Below are 19,055 nucleotides of genomic sequence, written 5' to 3'. Positions count from 1 at the left end.
AAGGAATTTCGCCAACGTAGGCAAAACTGTAAGTGTGTCCCACTTTAGAAAATTAACACAAGAAAAAATATATATAGCATAAGCTCAGTGAGTCGGTTTGCGCATGCAATACTTGAATAGTCGCGCCCCACGCGGGAACAGCGCGCGCCAACCGGTTGTTTTGCTGCGTTACGAGCGAGCGTCATCACCACATCGCAATGCACTAGAAAAGGATGGCGCTCGTGTGTGAGTGAAAATATGTGTTGCGTGGTGGCTACGAGTTCCTTCATCCCATCGATCAGGCTACAGCTGCTCTGCTTACGCGGAGGTTTGCACACACTATTGCAGCACAACGCCAAACTATAGTACTGCTGCTGTTGCCGTTGTCTTCCTTGGAATTGACGTAATCTCTCGTGGAATTGACGACAGTTTGAAAACAGTTGTTTGCATGGGATTCAAGTGATTCTTTTATGTGAAATTATGGTGGTCGACGAGGACCATGAGCTCAACAAAGAGAGCTTGGCCAGAGTTAAGCTGATATCACACAAGAAGAGGCAGTTGGAGGAAACGGCTGATCATGTGAGGAGTAGATACATTATCTTCTATTGTAGTGCTGCATTGTTTCAAAACATTTTGAAAAAAGGAGAATGTTGCTCATTAACCGAGTAGCGTGCTTTTAAATATACATTTATTTTATACATTTATAAGTGATTTTGGTGCTCAGAGAAAATTGGATGAATTTTGTTTGAATTTTTCTTGTTCTTTTTCTACTCGTTTATTTATTTTTGTTAAAACCATTTGTAAAACAGCTTCTATTACTTTACAAGACTTTTCATATACTACTAAAACTTAAAATTAAAAATACAGCTCTAAAAATATATATTGAAAACTCGTTTTCTGTCTTGCATATTTGTAATCGATAATGCTTTAAGAGCGCGTTCATCTAGGTGATAATATCCTTGAGTTAAATTTAACCCTTTTACATATATTTTTTCTAAAGTATATTTGGAAATAATCAATGTTTCATCACAGTTCTCTGATTTCTTCAGAATATCATATGATTTCTTCTTCATATATATATATATATATATATATATATATATATATATATATAGCTGACGTTCTGCCGTTATTTATGCGAAACAATTTGTTTCCTTGTGTTGATCGAGATGTAAATAATTCGACGATAATTAAAATGGAACAATGGTTATCTTTAAATAGTATAGAAACCTTATGAGATAATATGAGACAATACATTGTAACCGTCATTTTCCATCAAGGATATGTGAATTAAAAATTCTACTTCACAGGTGCGAAATAACATAAAGGGTTGCTTTGAACGACTTGCTCAAGCCCTAAAAGGTCGCGAGAAGCAGCTGCTACGTCAAGTCGAGGCCATCCACAGACAGCAGCTGTCGTTAGTCCAATCAAATTTGGAACTACTTCCAGCCCTTAGCTCAGATCTCGAGGCGAAGCTCGATAATGAGCAAGAGTTGATCGAGCGTTTGTTAAATTTCGGCAAAATCGAGTTGGCGAACAGCATAGCCGTGAACGACTCGGAGCCGTACAAAGCCGAGGAGTATCTGGAGACTAGCGAGGATGTAGTTAGTTTTGACAAATCGCTCAAGACCGAGAAGTACAACGAAATTGACGTGACCAGCGTAATTCGTCGGAAACGCGATAGTTCCGGCAATCACACCAAAAATATCACTATTAATCTCAATTGCACATCCTGCGAGACCTGCAAATTAGAGACTGACGCTGTTCCTCCAGGTAGAGTTGATTTCAAACGGCATATCGCACACTCGACATGCTTCGTAAATATGTTCAACTTCCTTTAACATTTTTAGCGGTAGCAGGTCCGTCAAGATTAATCGTGGACAGGCCAGCGACACCGACGAGCGCCAGCAGTGGCACGAGCACCAGTAACTCCGTACAGCAGTCACCTTTGAAAGGAAACATGGTTTTCGTGGAAATCAAATCCCCAACATGCAGTGAGAATTCCGTTAATCCTCAGACTCCAAGTACAAGCGAGAAATACAGCGAAAACATATTTTTTGAGTTCGAGACTAAGAACGCTAACATCGAGCCATCGGTGCAACAAAATGGAAATACCGAAAGTAATGTTTCCAAGTCGAGCGAAGTTAAGAGCAACGATAATAATCTCGACAAAGCATTTGATAATAATAAAATTGAACACTCAATACAAATCCAGCAATGGCTGCAGAAAATTCTGACCGAGACCGAGACTGAGCCAATCATTCACGAGATCGGACAGTTCTCCAGCATACCAAATAGTCGGCTGTACCGCGAATTTCCCGTAGAAACGTAAAAGTCTGATGTACTTGTAGGAATTATTGCACGCAGAATTACACGTAATACAAAAGTGACAAAACAAACAAAAAAAGGCTAAGGACGTCGATAATTATTTATTAGAAAAAAAGAGAACGAAGCAGAGAGAGGAATTGCTCCTATACGCTTACTTATTATATATTAGCGAGGGAATTAAAATTTCTTTGGTTTACAATTTAATACCAAGTCCTTTCAGGGGCCAATAATATTCCATCGAAGAAATATGTATGGAATGTGAATCAAGAAGTCTGATTTACCATTTCTGCTACCTTGCTCTCTCACTATCTATATATTCCTCTTCTTCTTCTTTCACGGATGTTATTTATTTCTAATGTTTTAGGTTAACAAATTCATTTCGACAACGCATGTGCATTCATGATTTATACTTACAATATGATATATAGATACTGTATCGCCATTCGCACGCGTGCTTTTATAATAGTTGCCTTAATATAATCCATAAATGTGTACCTTTTATCGTGCTGCATCGATTGTAAAACGCATTTTTAAGCATGTAAAAGTTGTTGTGAATCATATAAATAAAGAGATACACGAATCTTCTCATCGATTGAAATATATCTTTTAATATTCTCTTTATCGATAATACATTGTATAGTTAAGCTCTCTAAAACTGCCCCCTTTACTGTTTATTTATGGTTAAATTTTTCAACGTACACACTTTGCACGTTTAGTACAAATATAATAAGTGTACGATAAGTTCTTTTTTTTTGTTATTCAAGGAAAAATAGGTATACGAATATTTTGTACTATAGAAAATAGCGTTTTATAAAAATAACAGCCTATTGGAGCAGTCTGAAATGGACAATTCACCGGTGTACGAAAATAATTGAAATATGGCACTGAACTATTTTAAATGTTTGATAGAAACATATTCGACAATAATGTGACGAAATCTCTTTGAGAAATAAGAAATATTGACTTATTTTCTTTTTGTTTTTTCCTATGAAAATATTATATAAAATTCATTGCAATTGGTAACCGTTCATTAAATACACATTTCTCTAACTTATAAGAGCAAAAGAAGAATTTAGAAGTTTTTAAAAGCTTTTTGAGGTGTATGCTGAATAATCTAGATGGTACATCGTAGTTTTAGCAGATCTAACTAAAACTGTTTTGTGGCACATCAATACTATTTCAATGCAGAGTACTATAATAATAAATGATACTAACAAGAGTAGACATCGTTTAACAGAATACATTTGTTATTTTAACTGATTGCATTGTTGCCAGCTTGACAAGCTACCTCTATTAAGCATTCTCAAGCGATTCAATGTTTGACAAAATTATCGCATATTTTGCAATCGCATCAGAGAATCAGGCTCTTCGTAACAAATCATTCATACCTGACATTATTCAATTAACAATCATACCTAACTTAGTTATTCAATTCCATTTTAGAATCGCTATATTTCGTTTTAACTATGTCTATCGACAATTGTATAAGACGAAAAAAGTATTTAGGCGAGTAAAATAGCAAGATCAATAATCCAATTTTAACGACACGTTCAATTATCTTGTACTTATACGCAAAGTTTTAATAATGACGTTAACGATGTAGCTTCAACAATAACAATGCTCTTTGGCATTAAGACGTCTATTTTATGGAACATAAGGGCTGATAAGTATAACTTTTCGGTCTAAGCTATTTAAGAAAATGATTTAATCATTTTATGAATATACTGATTTTCGCAATTAAGAATTACCAAGCAGTAAAGCTCCCCCTAGTCATGGTTATGTTTTTTCTATGATCGCAAGATATTTACAATCAGTTTTTGTAAATAAGCTTTAGAAACTAATCTGCCCTGAATGAAAATGCTATCTAATATCAGAAAAGGAACCAGAATATAGGTTTGATATTACATTGAACCGAAAGATTAGCTTGGGTCATAAGAAGGTTGGTGTAATGTGATTTCGGTCTGCCATAATTCTCATTGCGTCTAGCTTCTTTCTACTCCATCATTTAAGCGAGACTTGATAGAAAATCCAGTCTTCAAAGAAGGATGGAATGAACGCGCTGTCTTTGGTGAACTTTACCGGCATCGACAGATCTGATAGTACATCCTCATACATCTTTAGTGACTCAGGACAGGAAGCTCCGTTACCCTAGTTTTAAAAGCAGAAGATGAATTAATTTTTCAATCGATCGTCAGACTCAGCTGACGAGTCAATTGAAACATCATGAACTTACGTGAGTCATGTATTTGCCAGTAGGCTTCAAAACCTTCATGGATGAGTTCAAAATAAGCCTTATAAAATCCCAAGCATCTCCTTGGGGTGTTGTACTAATTGGAATGTCCGTAAGATCTCCGAAAACGTAATCGAACTGACGTCCTTCTTCGATCATGTGACTCAAGGCTTTGACGCAGTCTCCAACAATGATCTGAAAAAATTTAGAGTACATCTTTTTTTCTAGGAAACAGTGTTCACATGCCATTTACCTCATATTTGGGAGTTTTTCTCTTATCCAGGCAATCTCCACAAACGCTTCTCATGTACTGGCTGCAAGCTTTCATCACTACATCGTCGATCTGCAATGTGAAATATCCTTTAGAATAAAAGTCTAGTATGCAAATATTCAAAGAAAAAGAAAGAGAAAAGGCGTATCGACCTCCAACATGGTGACGTGTTTAGGATTCTCCTTGAGCAATTCCCAGAGAAGGCCGCCATCGCCACCGCCCAAAATCACGATTTCCTTACCCTCGTAGTTCTCTTTGCCCCTCTGCATAAGCGTCTCCGTATAGATAAGATCCGCTTCCGACATGTCTATGGTCGGGCGTGCCGTGCAAACACACGCGTGAAAGAAGGCCGATGAGTTGCGAAACCGCTCCCAAGCGGTTTTATTATTAAAGCAACACTTTATTTATACTCACTTTGCAGCTCGTCGAGAATAAGCATGTTGCCGAGCGACTTGGAGTGGACGATCTGCACTTTCTGATAAGGCGAGCGCGTCTCGAACACCAGCTTGTCGATGTCGTACTCGAGCAATCTTTCATCTTTTAAAACAATTCCATTTTTTCAATTGCATTCATTGCCGCTCTGCCGTTGCAGTTGCTCTTTGGATATTATATTGCCAAATTTTTCGCACGAAGTAAGCAGGTCATGCTCGTATGATTGGTATGCGCACGATCGACATTACGCCATATATTGCTTTTATATGTACAATGTACGTTAAACCAAAAATTTTACTCATCTTAGAGAACATGAGCACGACAGATAGTTTTTGGTAACAATTACGAACGATAAGTCATTCTGCGAGAGAAAAAGTATATCTTAGAGTGCAAAAATTTGAGAAATGTACGTGTATCATTAGAGACACGAATCTCATTAATACTTTATAAATAGCAGATATATTTCTTCTCAAAGCGCGTCAGAACGTACGAGCATGCGTCAAAATGTCTCAACAGTCTACAACATTTTCACCAAAGCGAGCTTCAAGAAGCACATGTGGAGATGTTAGGATGTGAAACAGAAGCGTCGAGTCCTACTGTTGGCCAAGCAATCGAGCATGCACAGAAAAAAGGATGCGGCTGTGTGAGTCTGCGTGTGTACGCGCGCGCAATAGGTAAAGCACAGGCACAAACACGTAGCATGCAAAGCGAGCGGCTGATGTAAAGGAAAGTGCCGCGGCTGGTAAAATAAACCACGCGAAGTCAACCGAAACGACCTCAACCGTTAAATGCACAAGGCAGCGACACAGTGCACCTTGTAATGTCCCAATCACGCATCATTCCGCATCATTCTCCGAGCTATACGATCAAGAGATAAGCAGCCATTGAAATCAATAATGCAAGTTTATGAGATAGGATCTTTCGCTGGCAATTAATCGCGAAGCGATACATTGTATTGTTAGGCCAAAGAAACCAAATGGACATTGGTAAGAAAGGAAAGGACAAAGTTACGGACGGAAAACCCAGTTGTGTAGGTATACAAGTGTTTTATAATCTGTTTTACAATCAAAGTATACAGTTAAATTGTTATATAATTAGTTGTCATGTATTTGAGTGTGTTATATACGTTATATATCATGTAATATATAATCTACGTGCTTGAGCTTGAGCTTAATTGTAAGTTACATAGTTGTGATGAGCACAGTCAATAAGTAATAGTATAATCGACAGATCGATAGACGTTTCCGTGTTCGACCGGCAACATAATATGAAACAAAAAAAACTCACCAGCGGTAGGAAAGTATCTGTCGTATGAGCCACCGCGTTTTATGGGAATAATCGAGTGCGATCGACTGGCAGATGTGGTTGCCTGTAATGCCGTCTCCAAGTCTCTGGCCGACTATATACCAGCAACAGCCAACCAATTTGAACAAAACAATCAAAATAAAAATGTATAACGGCTCACTGCTGTGAGGCGTTCTTCCCTCACTGTATCTCATTTCTTTTTTTTTCTTTTCTTCACTCTGTTTTACACACGTAAAGTTCGTCAAAAAATCACATTCCCCCGATCGCATGCTTGTTCTTTTTCATAATTAATTGTACATTGTTTGGGTGAGTGTGGTGGTGGCATTCAATTTAAAAAAATATTATTGATCAGACAAAATACCACTCAGAACGACAAATCAAGTTGTAAAAATCAACACCAATGTTTAATGTTCCACAGTAAAAAACGTCATTACTAGTAAGTTACTTTGATATGCATCGTCATTTAGATTAAACGTAAAAACATGGACAATGCTAGGTAAATAATATCACTCTGGAATTCCCGATGAGTTAATAGCATTATCTCAATGATAAGAGAAAGAATTGATGTACAGTGCACCTAATCGAATTCATTAAAAATTTTCACTGTAGATATACGTTTCGTTTAACGATATGACGGATAATAACTATACTTTCCTTTTTTTGTCTTATCGTTTATCAATAAATCATTTTTCTGGATGCGATAAACTGTATTCAAATTGGAAACCAAAAAAGCGCAAAATTAAACGAAAGATATTATTATAGGTTCGAACTGAATTTAATTATATAAAAATAAATCTATAAGTAAACAGAAAAGTATAATCGCAAAGTTTAGGATAAGTGCGGCGTGCACTATTATACCTTCTTTTATAATGCGTACAATATAGGGAAAAATCTAGTGCTAGAAATATTAAACGGTAAAATTTAAACTGTAAAACGTAAAAATGAAGTGCTATAATAAAAGAACTAACTTTGCATTCTTAAACAAGCGATTTACTTTAATGTAAATTAACATTAACCCTCAAAGGCTATATAGAACAATAGGAAATACCTCTAAACATCCTAATCCATTCAAGTTAGGGCTGGAGGATCATTTAAAAATGAAAGAATGAAGATTTGCTTATTTGTACTATTCATTTTGTACCAATCAAGTGCTTATTTAGTTGTACACTCATCATTCAAATTTTGATAGCATTGAATTAATATACATTCAATTGGCAGATATTCTTATAAGAATCTAAGCGAACCTTCTCATGCATATAAACAAAAATGCACACATTGAAAAAATAATGCATCTATAGAGGCATCTTTACCTTTCTAAAATTTGTAATTAACAGTATGCAAAATTCACAAGAGGATACTTTTGAGGGTTAATAATACATGAAAATGATAAAGATTAATGATGACAGTATTTCATGAAAATGATAAAGATTAATGATGACAGTATTTCATGAAAATGATCCTAGTATGTCTCAAGAAGCATTTCAATATTTATGATTGATCAAACGAGAATGAACATTCATTCGAGGCAAAACATTTTCTACCTGAGAGGGTCAGATAGAGATCATATATGGTTCCTCGCCTTACTGGTGGTAAACGTTTACTGCGTTGGCTGTTCAAAGCCTCGGCAACATCGACTTCCAAGTCACGCCATTGCTACAATATTCTTTTGATTATATTGGGCTCTTTCAAATTGTTTTTATATTACTTAATTAGATTTCATTGTAGAAAATAATGACATTATTATTCAGCAATTGGCTGATTTATACATTGAAAAATGAACTAAAAGTATAAAGAAACCACTACTTAAAAGTGTCAACTAAATCTTAAAAGTGATGTCCTTTTGAATTATACATGAATTCATTATTGAAGCTTCAGTAATTTGAACCACTTTTTCTTTGGAACAAAGTCTCAGTTGGTACTTCTTTTTCTTAAATTGTGTAAGTTAAGTGAAAATATCCTACACTAATGATATTTTGTGAAAAAGAGCCTTAAAAATTGATTGACGATTATTGAAACCATTTGTGCAATATATGAAAATAATACCTCAAAATTCAATAGAGCTTCCTCCTCATCCTGCTTGTAGTATTCAATATTGACAGTAACCAAGCCCTCTGGATAGCCACGCACAGTGATAATGCTGCTTTTTGGTCCCGTAAATAAAATCAATAGGCTACCATCAACATTTGACTCTGTCAAGTGCTTCAAACCAACAAAGTGCTCTTTGAGCACATTTGTAATGTTTGCCTTGAGATTGGCCCTTTTCTCCATGTCAATAACCTGACTGGATGGAACAGTAAAGTCCAGAAGTACAGTGTGCGCAACCATGTTTATTCTGTAAGTAAATAAAATACAAGGTCATTGACAGAAGAAAGATAGGCGCGCTATAGACAACTGGATACACTAATTATCAAATTAGTCAAGTAGCAAATTGGATTTAGTGATAGACGACTCATTCGCATCTATGAGAAAAGGATGCCCATTCTACATTATAAAATTCTCACGTGAGACTTGCCCGCATGAGAAGCAGAACAAATTTAATTTTTCACGAAAAATTGAATTCTCATTTTCGCGCGCAAGAAATTGAAATTAGCGAAAAGTGCATTATATAATTGAATTAATAAACCGGGTCGTGCGAGTGTATATGTGTCAAGGGTAAGTAGATACAATGTTTCACCTGTCGCGTGAATACAATTCGTGCCTAGTAGTTAAAGATAGATCGTCTCGTGTATGTATTTACACGGATATACTATACAGACATGTACATTTATGCCTTGACTAAGGGTCGGACAACGGTGGGTGCTGCCGCCGCAATTATTCAATACAATAGGAGTATTGAATCGTAGGACGATCTTATACTATTAGATATACTTGTTAATAAAATGACATTCGATTGTAAAGATACTAACCTCGAGTGGTGTCAACGCTGAACTCAAGGAAAAAATATAGTTCAAAGGCAATGCTGTTTGTATATTATAAGCACAGACAAGCGCACGAAATCTAAGCGACGACCGTCGACGCTACCGCAGCAGTCGCAGACTAACGCGAGTCTTAAAATTTTATGTACTGGCTGTCTCTGCTATATATAAACACGTGCGAGGTCCTGGGGAAATTTGCGCGATACAAGGGTCGCGTAACTCCCTAGATTGTCTGGAGAATTTTCGTATTAACCAGTTACGGTTATGATTACCCGTTATGAATTTCGTAACAATGTATATCATAAATAAAGGCGTTTACCATGTAGACATTAGAGATTTATTACATTTTTTAATCATTTTATTTATTTTTTATTATTAAAACCTACGCATGTCTGGTGTAGGACTAGAGTGATTACAAATCTGCAGAAGACTAAGAATACAATTTTTTACTGCATAGAATTGGTACACATATTAATAATAATTGGTGTACTAATTCTAATACACTATATTTAAATAACGTACTGAACCTAAAACTAAATATCAATAGTTGCATACCAAATTATATGTTCTTTTACAATAATTTCTTATTTTCTCTTCATACTACTTTTGATTATTTTCTTACATTACTGAGTTTCATCATAATGAATTGGAACGCTTTATTACTATTATATGACGAATTCCACGAAAAATGAATTGATTCGGCAATGTTTTTTTTTAATGTTTATTTAAACTACAAGCTTATTTTCAATTTATAATTTTAATATCGTACGATGTATTAGAGACCTTCTTAACCAAGGATTTATTAAAATTACATGAACACTCTCCGTCATTACAAAAAGGCAAAACGTGATGTCTTATGATTTCTGTAGTTGTTTGTAATTTTTAATAAAATTGAATAATTATTAAAAATAATTTAAATTAAGACTGAAACGACCGAATGCAAGATTATATGTTAATTACGGAGAATATAAATATTGGAAAACTTGTATCTTGTTAATAGAAAATTAATAAGATCTCTCGGAGACTATATATAACCTAAGACTATACTTTTTGTCATACGAAATTTTCCTATACTGATAGCACATATAGGTACGTAAGCATATTGTTTGCGTAGTCATAAATTTAGCAAATTTCATCACGTGAGCCTAATATTGCCTTATCTTTACATCGTTAGTTTATCTTCATTTTTCTTAACAAAAGCAAATGACGACATTAATTACTTTTTCTAAGATTGCGTATTGCATTATCTAATGTAAATAAAATTCAATGTTATTGAACGCTTGAGCCAACATCATGTACTGGAAACTTTATCTACCTCTGTATCAGTCATTATATTAAGTGTGCTAATGACTTTATCTCGCGCTTTTGACAGGTATAAGAACAAAACGAAAAGATATGTAAAAAGTTTCACACCTCAAACAAAAATATAAATTTATATTTTTCACAAAGAAATTTAAGGAAATGGTAAACGAAACCATTCGGCAAAATGAAAGTAACATTGAAAGATCTACTAAATCAATCGCGGATGTAGTCATCAAAGAAGACATTCAGATGATCGTAGATCGTGCCTTGGGGTCATCGTACACAATTATTAGCTATGCACTTCAACAATTCCCAGGCAAAAATCTTGGATTTATGGCAGCCCATCGAAATCTTATTGTCACTGTTTACAATGAAACTGTCGGTCAAGAAGAAGAGCACAGTTTCTTTGTAAAATCTATGCCTTATGGTGTTGATTCTCAAGTATCGTTAATTGAAGATGCCGGAGCATTTCGCAAAGAAACGACATATTACAATAAAATGGTTCCCGAGTTGGTGGCAAGTGTCGAAGACAGCGTCTGGGGCGCAGAGTGCTTCTTAGTGAAAAATGATGTGATGGTGTTTGAAAATTTGAAATCTAAAAACTTTAACATCAAAGAAAAATTTTTAGATATCCGTTTTGTGAAGGCTGCTTTACTAGCTTTAGCGAAATTGCACTCGGCTTCGATTTTAACTGAAGAACGCCTTGGAAAAAATCTACTTGAGCTTTATCCGGAAATACTAACTGACAGACTTTATTTGCGCGAAGGTAAAACTTACGATTGGTGTTTGGCAGGCGTTGAAGTGGCCATTGCAGTAGCTAAGCACCTGAAACTAGATTTTACTCTCATTCGGCAAGTATGTGACCGGGTTTACGAAGCAATACTTCCCTCGAAATCCATGAGGAATGGAATTTGTCACGGTGATATGTGGTCATATAATTTACTTTTTGATGATTCAAAACCTCTACCTAAATGTCTCATGGTGGATTATCAGATAATACGATATGCACCTATCATGACCGATGTGTCTTTGCTTTTTTATTTGACTACTAGAAGAATATTTCGAAAACAATATGAGACGGAATTATTGACTTATTATCACGAAGCACTATGCAAAAAGCTAAAGGAAAACCACTATCAAGCAGAACTTCCAACTTTAAACAGTATTTTTTATGAATTCGAGCAAATTAGAATCGTAGGTATTGTTACCGCTTTGCTATATTTTCCAATAATTCTATTAGAAGGTGAAGAAAGTAGTGATTCAACCAAAAGTTCTGATAATTATGTGAAACTTCAATTCAGAGATCGTGTGGGTGTGGTGTTAGATGTTATCCAGAAAGATATGATTTATAGGGAAAAAATTAAAGAAATTGTTGAAGAGATAGTTGAAAGAGCTGAAAATTTATTAGCTGCTTGATAAATAATTGATAATGTATGTTACTGTTAAAATAATTATAATAAAGTATATAATAATTTTGTTACATTCGTGTTTTTCACGTCTCTATATTCATATTTGAACCTCAAGTTTTTTGAAATTCATTGTAAGAATCAATATAAAATTATTGCCAATCAATAGTAAATTTTCTATACTCATCACGTCATATACTATATTTAAACTATCTTATTATATCTCGTCATGAAATTGACAAATCATTCTTAGTTATTAAGTTCAAGGCAAAGTAGGTTTTGACAAAGACATGCAGCAAAGTCAGCTTTATTTATGATCTTATATTTCTGATCCAGATTTACAGCTCTTACCGTCGTAATAGATAAAGAATTTTTTACAGATTTCATTGAGATCAAAATATATTTTTATAGCAGTTATAAAACAAAGAAGCTCGTAAGAATTTTGTATTTGGTTGTTTCAGTAATATCTCAGAGTTTGAGTATCAAGAAATTGTGTATTCCAAAATGTTGTGAAATACAATTGGTGTCAATAAAAAACCTGATAATAATAACGCTCACAAAGAAAGTCCAATAAATTCCGAAGATTATATTATAGAAAAAAATGTAAAAATTGTAGCAGAGAGATTCCTTGAATTGCACTTTCAAGTAATCGATTACTGTAAAAAAAAAAAAATTCGAACGAAAAAGTGGGGTTCTTTAGGAAGGATTCAGAAAGACGCGACTATTCAGAAAATAAATGTTATTTATACTTTTTAAAGGTTGTACCTTATCTCATTGAGTCATAGGTGTCTTACATAAACAAAGAAAAAGGATTTTACAAAAAAAACAAGTTTATTAATGTATATTATAATTTCTAAATGCATAAATGACTAATTAATACGTAATATATTACCAGAATTATAAAAAAATGTCGAAGATAAATTGACCATACCTCGCTGTTGTTACGTGAAGTAAAATACATTACTGGCAAATTAGAAATTTGTGCATTAAAGGTATATATTTTGATGCTATTTATTTGAAATCTTTAGTTCGGCAAAATTACACGTAGCATCAATATTAGTAGAAAATCGGCTAGGCAAAACTTTTATTGAGCTCTATCTAGGTATTTTTGAAAAACGAATATTTGTTCCAATGGGTAAATTATTTGATTAGTATGTAGCTACTATAAATGCTCAATAATCGTAGCTAAGTTTCTTGTTTTATTTTAAATGATAAATTTGAATGTACCGAAAGTGTGTGGTCGTACCTTCAATGACATAGCGATAGTTATTTGTTATGGAGACGTCAAGACTGCCAATTTGATATTCGATGACTTACAATCTCTTCCTATATATACTTTAATGAATTTTTACTGTATGCTTTCAATGGCTCATGTTGCTTAACTTCTCTACAACAGCTGCACACGGGAAACAATATACATTGTAGTAAGGTAATCTTTATGAGAATATACTATGGTAAAAGATTTTTTGCAGAAATACCAAGAATTAAAATTTATTGGTTTAGTGACGATACTTTAATGGCACCATTGAGACGTATGGAAAGGCAAAAATGTGTAAAATGGACTAATGACTCGAACAGCTATGGTCAATTTCTTTTCATAGACAGAAATTAATTGATTTGGAAAATGATGAAAGAAAATGTAAATTATAAAGGTGTCTTAAATGAAATTATATCACAAATTAACAAACGAACTGCTGAATTTCTAAATGCACAGATGACTAATTGATACTCAATATAGTTTCAGTTTTATTTTAATACTATGCTTCTGCAAACGGCTTGGGAGTTAAACTTTTTGAGTTGATTTTTTTAATAAAAAACCAAAAACTTAAAAATTCCATAATGATCGAAGATGAGAACATAAAATATTAATATTTGAACAATTAAGAAGGTAAAGCTCAATGCAATAGGCTGGTCATTGCAGATAGATGCGAAGCTTGAAAGATCCGATCTGACCTGATCGCAAACAAAAAAGCTAAATGGCTCGAGCTAACATAGAGTTTTATTCGAGCTTTTGATTTCGAGCCCGGGCCGAATAAATTTCAGCTTTTACAAAAGTTAATTATATGATATACGATATATATAATTGTTAATATAGTAAAAGCGTAAATCAAAGTAGCGTACAATCTTTAAAATGCAAAATGATTTAGAAAATTAATTAAAAAATAGCCCTCGGTATTTCTCTAATCAAGCGTATAAAAATAAAAATATAGGAATAAACAAAACTACATTAAATTACGACACTTTCAAATGTTAATATTAAAAGCTCACTTTTCTATGAGTCTATAATATTGGGGTTGGACTTCAACTTAATAAAAAAGTCATCAGGTGTTTACAGAATAATTTTGATACACAAAATATGACAGCAATTCTAATATATAGCAAATGTGAGAGTTGTTAAATATGAGCTTAAAAACGTTAGGAATGTTTATGTAATTTAGAGATTGCGACTGCATTTTAGCACATGGTATTTGTGTCATGTCTTAAATGTTAAATTCATTCTGTAAAGACTCCTTACCTCTTTATATATATATATATATACACACACATACACACACATATGATTAATAATTAATTTAAATAATAATTAATATACATATGATTAATAATAATTGATTTCTTTATTTGAAAATACGCGCCCTTTTAAAGTTCCTAGATAATTGGTGCACAGATGACTCCACAGTTCACAGTATATAGTTTCTCTACCAATACACGTGTCATGGATCTGAAGTGTTTATACAGAACGATTCTGACACATTCAAAGTGACATCAATTATGACTCGAGACAAGTCTAATGTACGCTGTGGAGCCATCTATGAATCAATTATCCAGAAACTTTGAAAAGGCACGCATTTTCAAATTAAGAAACTAAAATTACTATTAATCAAAAATATAAAAAGCTTTCTACATAAGGATCAAACATAGGACGTTGGACAATGGACATTGGACGAGTGTCGAGATTATTAAGGTGAAAAACTAATTGTTTGTTTTCTGGGTATATCTGTGATTATGTAAGATTCGAGCAGCAATAAAAATATAAATTTACTATATTAAAATTATTTGTACAATAATAGATAGACTGTCTTTTTTTTACTATGATACACTTCCGATTGCCGATGTCCGATTTCCGATGTGTCCTTACGTAAAAAGTCCCTAATACAGTTATTATTAAATTATTTAATTATGTATATGTGAATATATTTTAGACTACTAACTAATTTTTTAAAACAATTAATAATAGTGATATTGTATTTTTGATTAATAGTAATTTATTTCTTTATTTTAAAATAAGTATCATTTTAAAGTCCCTAGATAATTGGTGCATAGATGGCTCCACAATGCACACCAGTTTTGTCTCGGGTGAAATTTAATGTCACTTTGAGGCCCTCGTCACATATGCGCATACGCGCGCGTACAAGGACGTACAAACGCGTACAAATCGCTAAAAATTTTGATAGTGCCAACAACAGAAAGTTACTACTATTCCTCGTATGCCCCAAACGAACACACTTACTCCCGGAACAAACGTATCATAACGCTATATTATTGGTTATGATACGTTTGTTCCGGGAGTAAGTGTGTTCGTTTGGGGCATGCAGTAGTAACTTTCTGTTGTTGGTACTATCAAAATTTTTAGCGATTTTTACGCGTTTGTACGTCCTCGTACGCACGCGTATGCGCATATGTGGCGAGGGCCTGAATGTGTCAGAATCGTTCTATAAACATTTCATTGTGTTAAAATTATTCTGTAAACGCTCTAAGAATCTCATCAAAAACATGGTTACGTTTAATGTCGATGATGTGAAAAAAATTATTATTAATTCTATTGGTCCTTCTTATACAATTATAAATTATTCCGTAGAGCTTTTTTCTACAAAAAAAGTTGGCATGTTTGGATCTTATCGCTTATTAAAAGTGAGTGTTAAAAATATGCACAACGTTGAAGATTATGAGGTAAAACATTTGACCTTTTTCGTTAAGTCACTACCAGAATCAGATGTGATACAAGATATTGTGAGCGGTATAACTTTTGAAGAAGAACTGAATTTTTATAAAAATATTAAGCCATTAATGGCTTTAAACTCCGAGAGTGATCGATGGTCACCTAAGTGTTATTTAGCAGAAAACAATGTTTTAGTTTTTGAAGATTTACGTGCCCAAGGTTTTTCAATGAATTCTGAAAAAATAATGGACGAGAGATTATTAAAATCGGCTCTCGTAGCATTAGCCCGATTTCATGCATCAACACTTGTGGCAGAATCAAAACTAGGCAAGCCACTCAACGAAGCTTTCCCTGAATTTTTAAAAGAAAAAATTTTTGATAAAAGTACAATATTTGGTCGATCAACCTTATTAGGTTTCAAAACTTTAGTTTCAATCGCAGACAAATTCAATCTTGATGCAAGCTTCGTGTTACCTCATATGTACGACTACATTCACAAAAATATAAGATCTCAAGAAGGAGAACTAAATGTATTGTGTCATAGTGATCTGTGGAATAATAATATATTATTTAATGAAAACGTTGTTCCTGAGTGTATTATCGTGGATTATCAAATGTTAAGATATACTACACCAGTTGTAGATTTAAGTGCACTTCTGTATTTTAATACAACATCGGAATTCAGAAAAAAGTTTGAATTTGAAATGATCCGTTATTACTATTCCATATTTCAAGAAACTTTAGGTCGAAGGAATATAAAAATAAAAGTTCCATCCTACGAAATAATCTTAAATACTTATACAAAATACAGACTTATTGGAATGATGTTGGCAGCAATATGTGCTCCTCTTAATTATATTGAAGTTGAACACGTAAGAAAATTGATTTATGATCCAGAAGCTGTAAAAAGGTACATGCTGTATGAGAGAATGGAATTTATTGGCCCTTTTCTCGATACTAATATTATTTACGCGAAAAAAATTAAAGACTTACTATGTGAAATTTTGAATGAAGGGAGACAAGTATTGAATCTTTAAAACATAAACATGTTTACTTTAAAATTCATACATGTGATGTCTACTAAAGCACCTATTTCTTATTAAGATATATATAATTATGTACCTAACATATTTTTTTTATAGAATAATGAGTATTATTTTTATCTAGATTAATGTAAAAAAATGTTGAATTTATCTATATTGATACCAATAATAATAATAATAATAATAATAATAATAATAATAATAATAATAATAACAATAATAATCTTTGCAAATTTTTACAAATAACAAGCATATAAATATTCTATGCACAAATGCCTTAGCCGTCGCAAATAACAGTTTTATTTCTGACTCTAGTAATAAAGATATTGCAAGAATTTTATAAACAAATATCGTTGTAACATTTACTTGAACACTATCTTCTCATTTGCTAAGGAAGATATTGAAAAAGTTGTTCATCGTGCTATCAGTCTTGAAACTATTATTTTTAATTACAAAATCGAACCTTTTACATAAATAAATAATGGTGTACTCAGATTTTATATTCTATTATGTGTTAACATTGAAAAGTCATCCAGTAAAAACGTCGATGCCAATGTAAGTACCAACATATTTTTTGTGGAAACATTTTCAGAGTCTAGTGTAGTAAAATAAATATTGATGGACACAGAGATGTTCGAAGAAGAAATTAATCTTGACACCGTTCTTCAGGCCTGGTGATTGCAGATTATGATAGCAAGAAATAATTCGCTACATGATATTAAGCTAAACATGATCTACTTGTAAACGAGGATCTATGAGTTCAAAAATTTAATACATCGAATTACCTCATGAAAAAATTCCTCTTAAATTGGCACTAGCAATGTTAACTCAATTTTATGCATCGCTTTATGTCACTTTGGGCTTAAGTTAAAATTGGTAAATTGTTACAATATGCATATATAAAGTATTATTGAAAAAATATATATTACTTATAGTAAATTTGACCGCGGATCGAAAATTGGCTACAAAACTATACTTCTGATATAAAAAATATTTGGTCTGGATTCTAGTTTGATGTTGCCATATTTGTTAACTTACATGCAGAATAGTGTGAAGTCAAAAGAAGGACGTAGGATAGGATACGGAATAAGATACAGTGATCTCTGGAAAAATAACATCATGTTCAACCATAGCAATGAGCGTGTCATGCTAGATTATCAAATGTTGCGATACGCTTCACCAGCTGTGGATGTTGCTACGTTGGTTCACTTCAATACGACGTCAGAATTTCAGAAGACGAGAAATTGAAATTTTCAAACGCTATTATTCACTGTTTCAAAAGATATTATGAAATACAAATGGGAAATTCTAAAACCCTTTCATGAGTACATGTTATTACTATTATTAGATTATGACTTAAAAGAATTATTATATAACGAGGATATTTGGATCATGGGATACTATATGGAATTATATACGCTGCATTATATCTGCCTGGTATTTATTCAACTCAATCATTTTTTTAAATTACTCATTATTCCAAATGCACTTTCGTTTAAGTGTCGGTATTCAAAAATATTGTAATAATTGTAGACATGAAATTGATAATCACACATTTATATTAAAAATATGTTAAGTTTGAATAGATGTATTTATGATTATATTCAATAAACCAAACTATGAATGAAGCAATTATAGGCATCAGAATTAAACTATTTTCTGATTTGCCAAAATGACGTAAGTATAAAAAATTCAACAAATGACACTTTCCAGGTATACCACGGTGGAGGTCCACCTTGAGTAATACTTTATGACTTGATAACAGTGTGTGTGCGCGTGTGTGTAAGAACTAATTGCGTATATACATAGTTCATTTACAATAGTAAAGATACGTTGAATTGCAGATGTTTTTGTCATTTAAAATATGACAACAAATTATGTTAGCTTGTACCATCTCGTACAAA

The 19,055-nt window shown here is 33.2% G+C and overlaps 4 protein-coding genes and 1 long non-coding RNA gene across 7 annotated transcripts; 4 read left to right on the top strand and 1 right to left on the bottom strand.

Moving 5' to 3' along the window:
• The first annotated feature begins 125 nt into the window (after positions 1 to 125).
• LOC131672044 (uncharacterized) lies at positions 126 to 2,742 on the top strand. Its single transcript, XM_058948974.1, has 3 exons — positions 126 to 558; positions 1,290 to 1,752; positions 1,830 to 2,742. The coding sequence occupies exons 1-3, from the start codon at positions 460 to 462 to the stop codon at positions 2,309 to 2,311; spliced, it is 1,044 nt and encodes a 347-aa protein (XP_058804957.1). The 5' UTR covers positions 126 to 459; the 3' UTR covers positions 2,312 to 2,742.
• Positions 2,743 to 2,933: 191 nt separating this feature from the next.
• LOC131672042 (spermine synthase) lies at positions 2,934 to 9,606 on the bottom strand. 2 transcript variants are annotated; one of them, XM_058948973.1, is made up of 8 exons: positions 9,452 to 9,606; positions 8,589 to 8,877; positions 8,087 to 8,198; positions 5,223 to 5,345; positions 4,961 to 5,115; positions 4,791 to 4,880; positions 4,541 to 4,732; positions 2,934 to 4,455 (listed from the first exon to the last, which is right to left on the bottom strand). In XM_058948973.1, exons 2-8 carry the CDS (start codon positions 8,868 to 8,870, stop codon positions 4,309 to 4,311), a joined length of 1,101 nt encoding a protein of 366 aa, XP_058804956.1. In that variant the 5' UTR covers positions 8,871 to 8,877; positions 9,452 to 9,606; the 3' UTR covers positions 2,934 to 4,308. The 2 variants fall into 2 exon arrangements, with proteins under 2 accessions (XP_058804956.1, XP_058804954.1); XM_058948971.1 differs by lacking the exon at positions 8,087 to 8,198 and adding an exon at positions 6,528 to 6,639 and having other exon boundaries at positions 2,943 to 4,455.
• Positions 9,607 to 10,845: 1,239 nt separating this feature from the next.
• Positions 10,846 to 12,178, top strand: LOC131672054 (uncharacterized). Its single transcript, XM_058948986.1, has one exon. The coding sequence runs from the start codon at positions 10,922 to 10,924 to the stop codon at positions 12,176 to 12,178; it is 1,257 nt and encodes a 418-aa protein (XP_058804969.1). The 5' UTR covers positions 10,846 to 10,921.
• Positions 12,179 to 16,095: 3,917 nt separating this feature from the next.
• Positions 16,096 to 16,935, top strand: LOC131672053 (uncharacterized; the record flags this gene model as incomplete). Its single annotated transcript, XM_058948985.1, has 1 exon — positions 16,096 to 16,935. A coding segment is annotated over exon 1 (840 nt), but the record flags the coding sequence as incomplete, so codon positions are not given.
• A 15-nt stretch (positions 16,936 to 16,950) lies between these two features.
• On the top strand, positions 16,951 to 18,735 carry LOC131672049 (uncharacterized). Of its 2 annotated transcripts, none has more exons than XR_009302589.1 (3): positions 16,951 to 17,018; positions 17,680 to 17,706; positions 17,780 to 18,735. It is a non-coding gene; the product is annotated as an uncharacterized LOC131672049 (long non-coding RNA). The 2 variants fall into 2 exon arrangements; XR_009302590.1 differs by lacking the exon at positions 16,951 to 17,018 and having other exon boundaries at positions 17,552 to 17,706; positions 17,780 to 18,027; positions 18,196 to 18,735.
• The last annotated feature ends 320 nt before the right edge of the window (positions 18,736 to 19,055 follow it).

The sequence above is a fragment of the Phymastichus coffea genome, unplaced genomic scaffold (genome assembly GCF_024137745.1).
Source record: "Phymastichus coffea isolate CEN01 unplaced genomic scaffold, Cenicafe_Pcof_1.1 PCOF00141, whole genome shotgun sequence".
NCBI classification, from domain to species: domain Eukaryota; kingdom Metazoa; phylum Arthropoda; class Insecta; order Hymenoptera; family Eulophidae; genus Phymastichus; species Phymastichus coffea.
The sequence above is the reverse complement of the archived record's forward strand: the minus strand, read 5'-3'. Positions and strand labels throughout refer to the sequence as shown.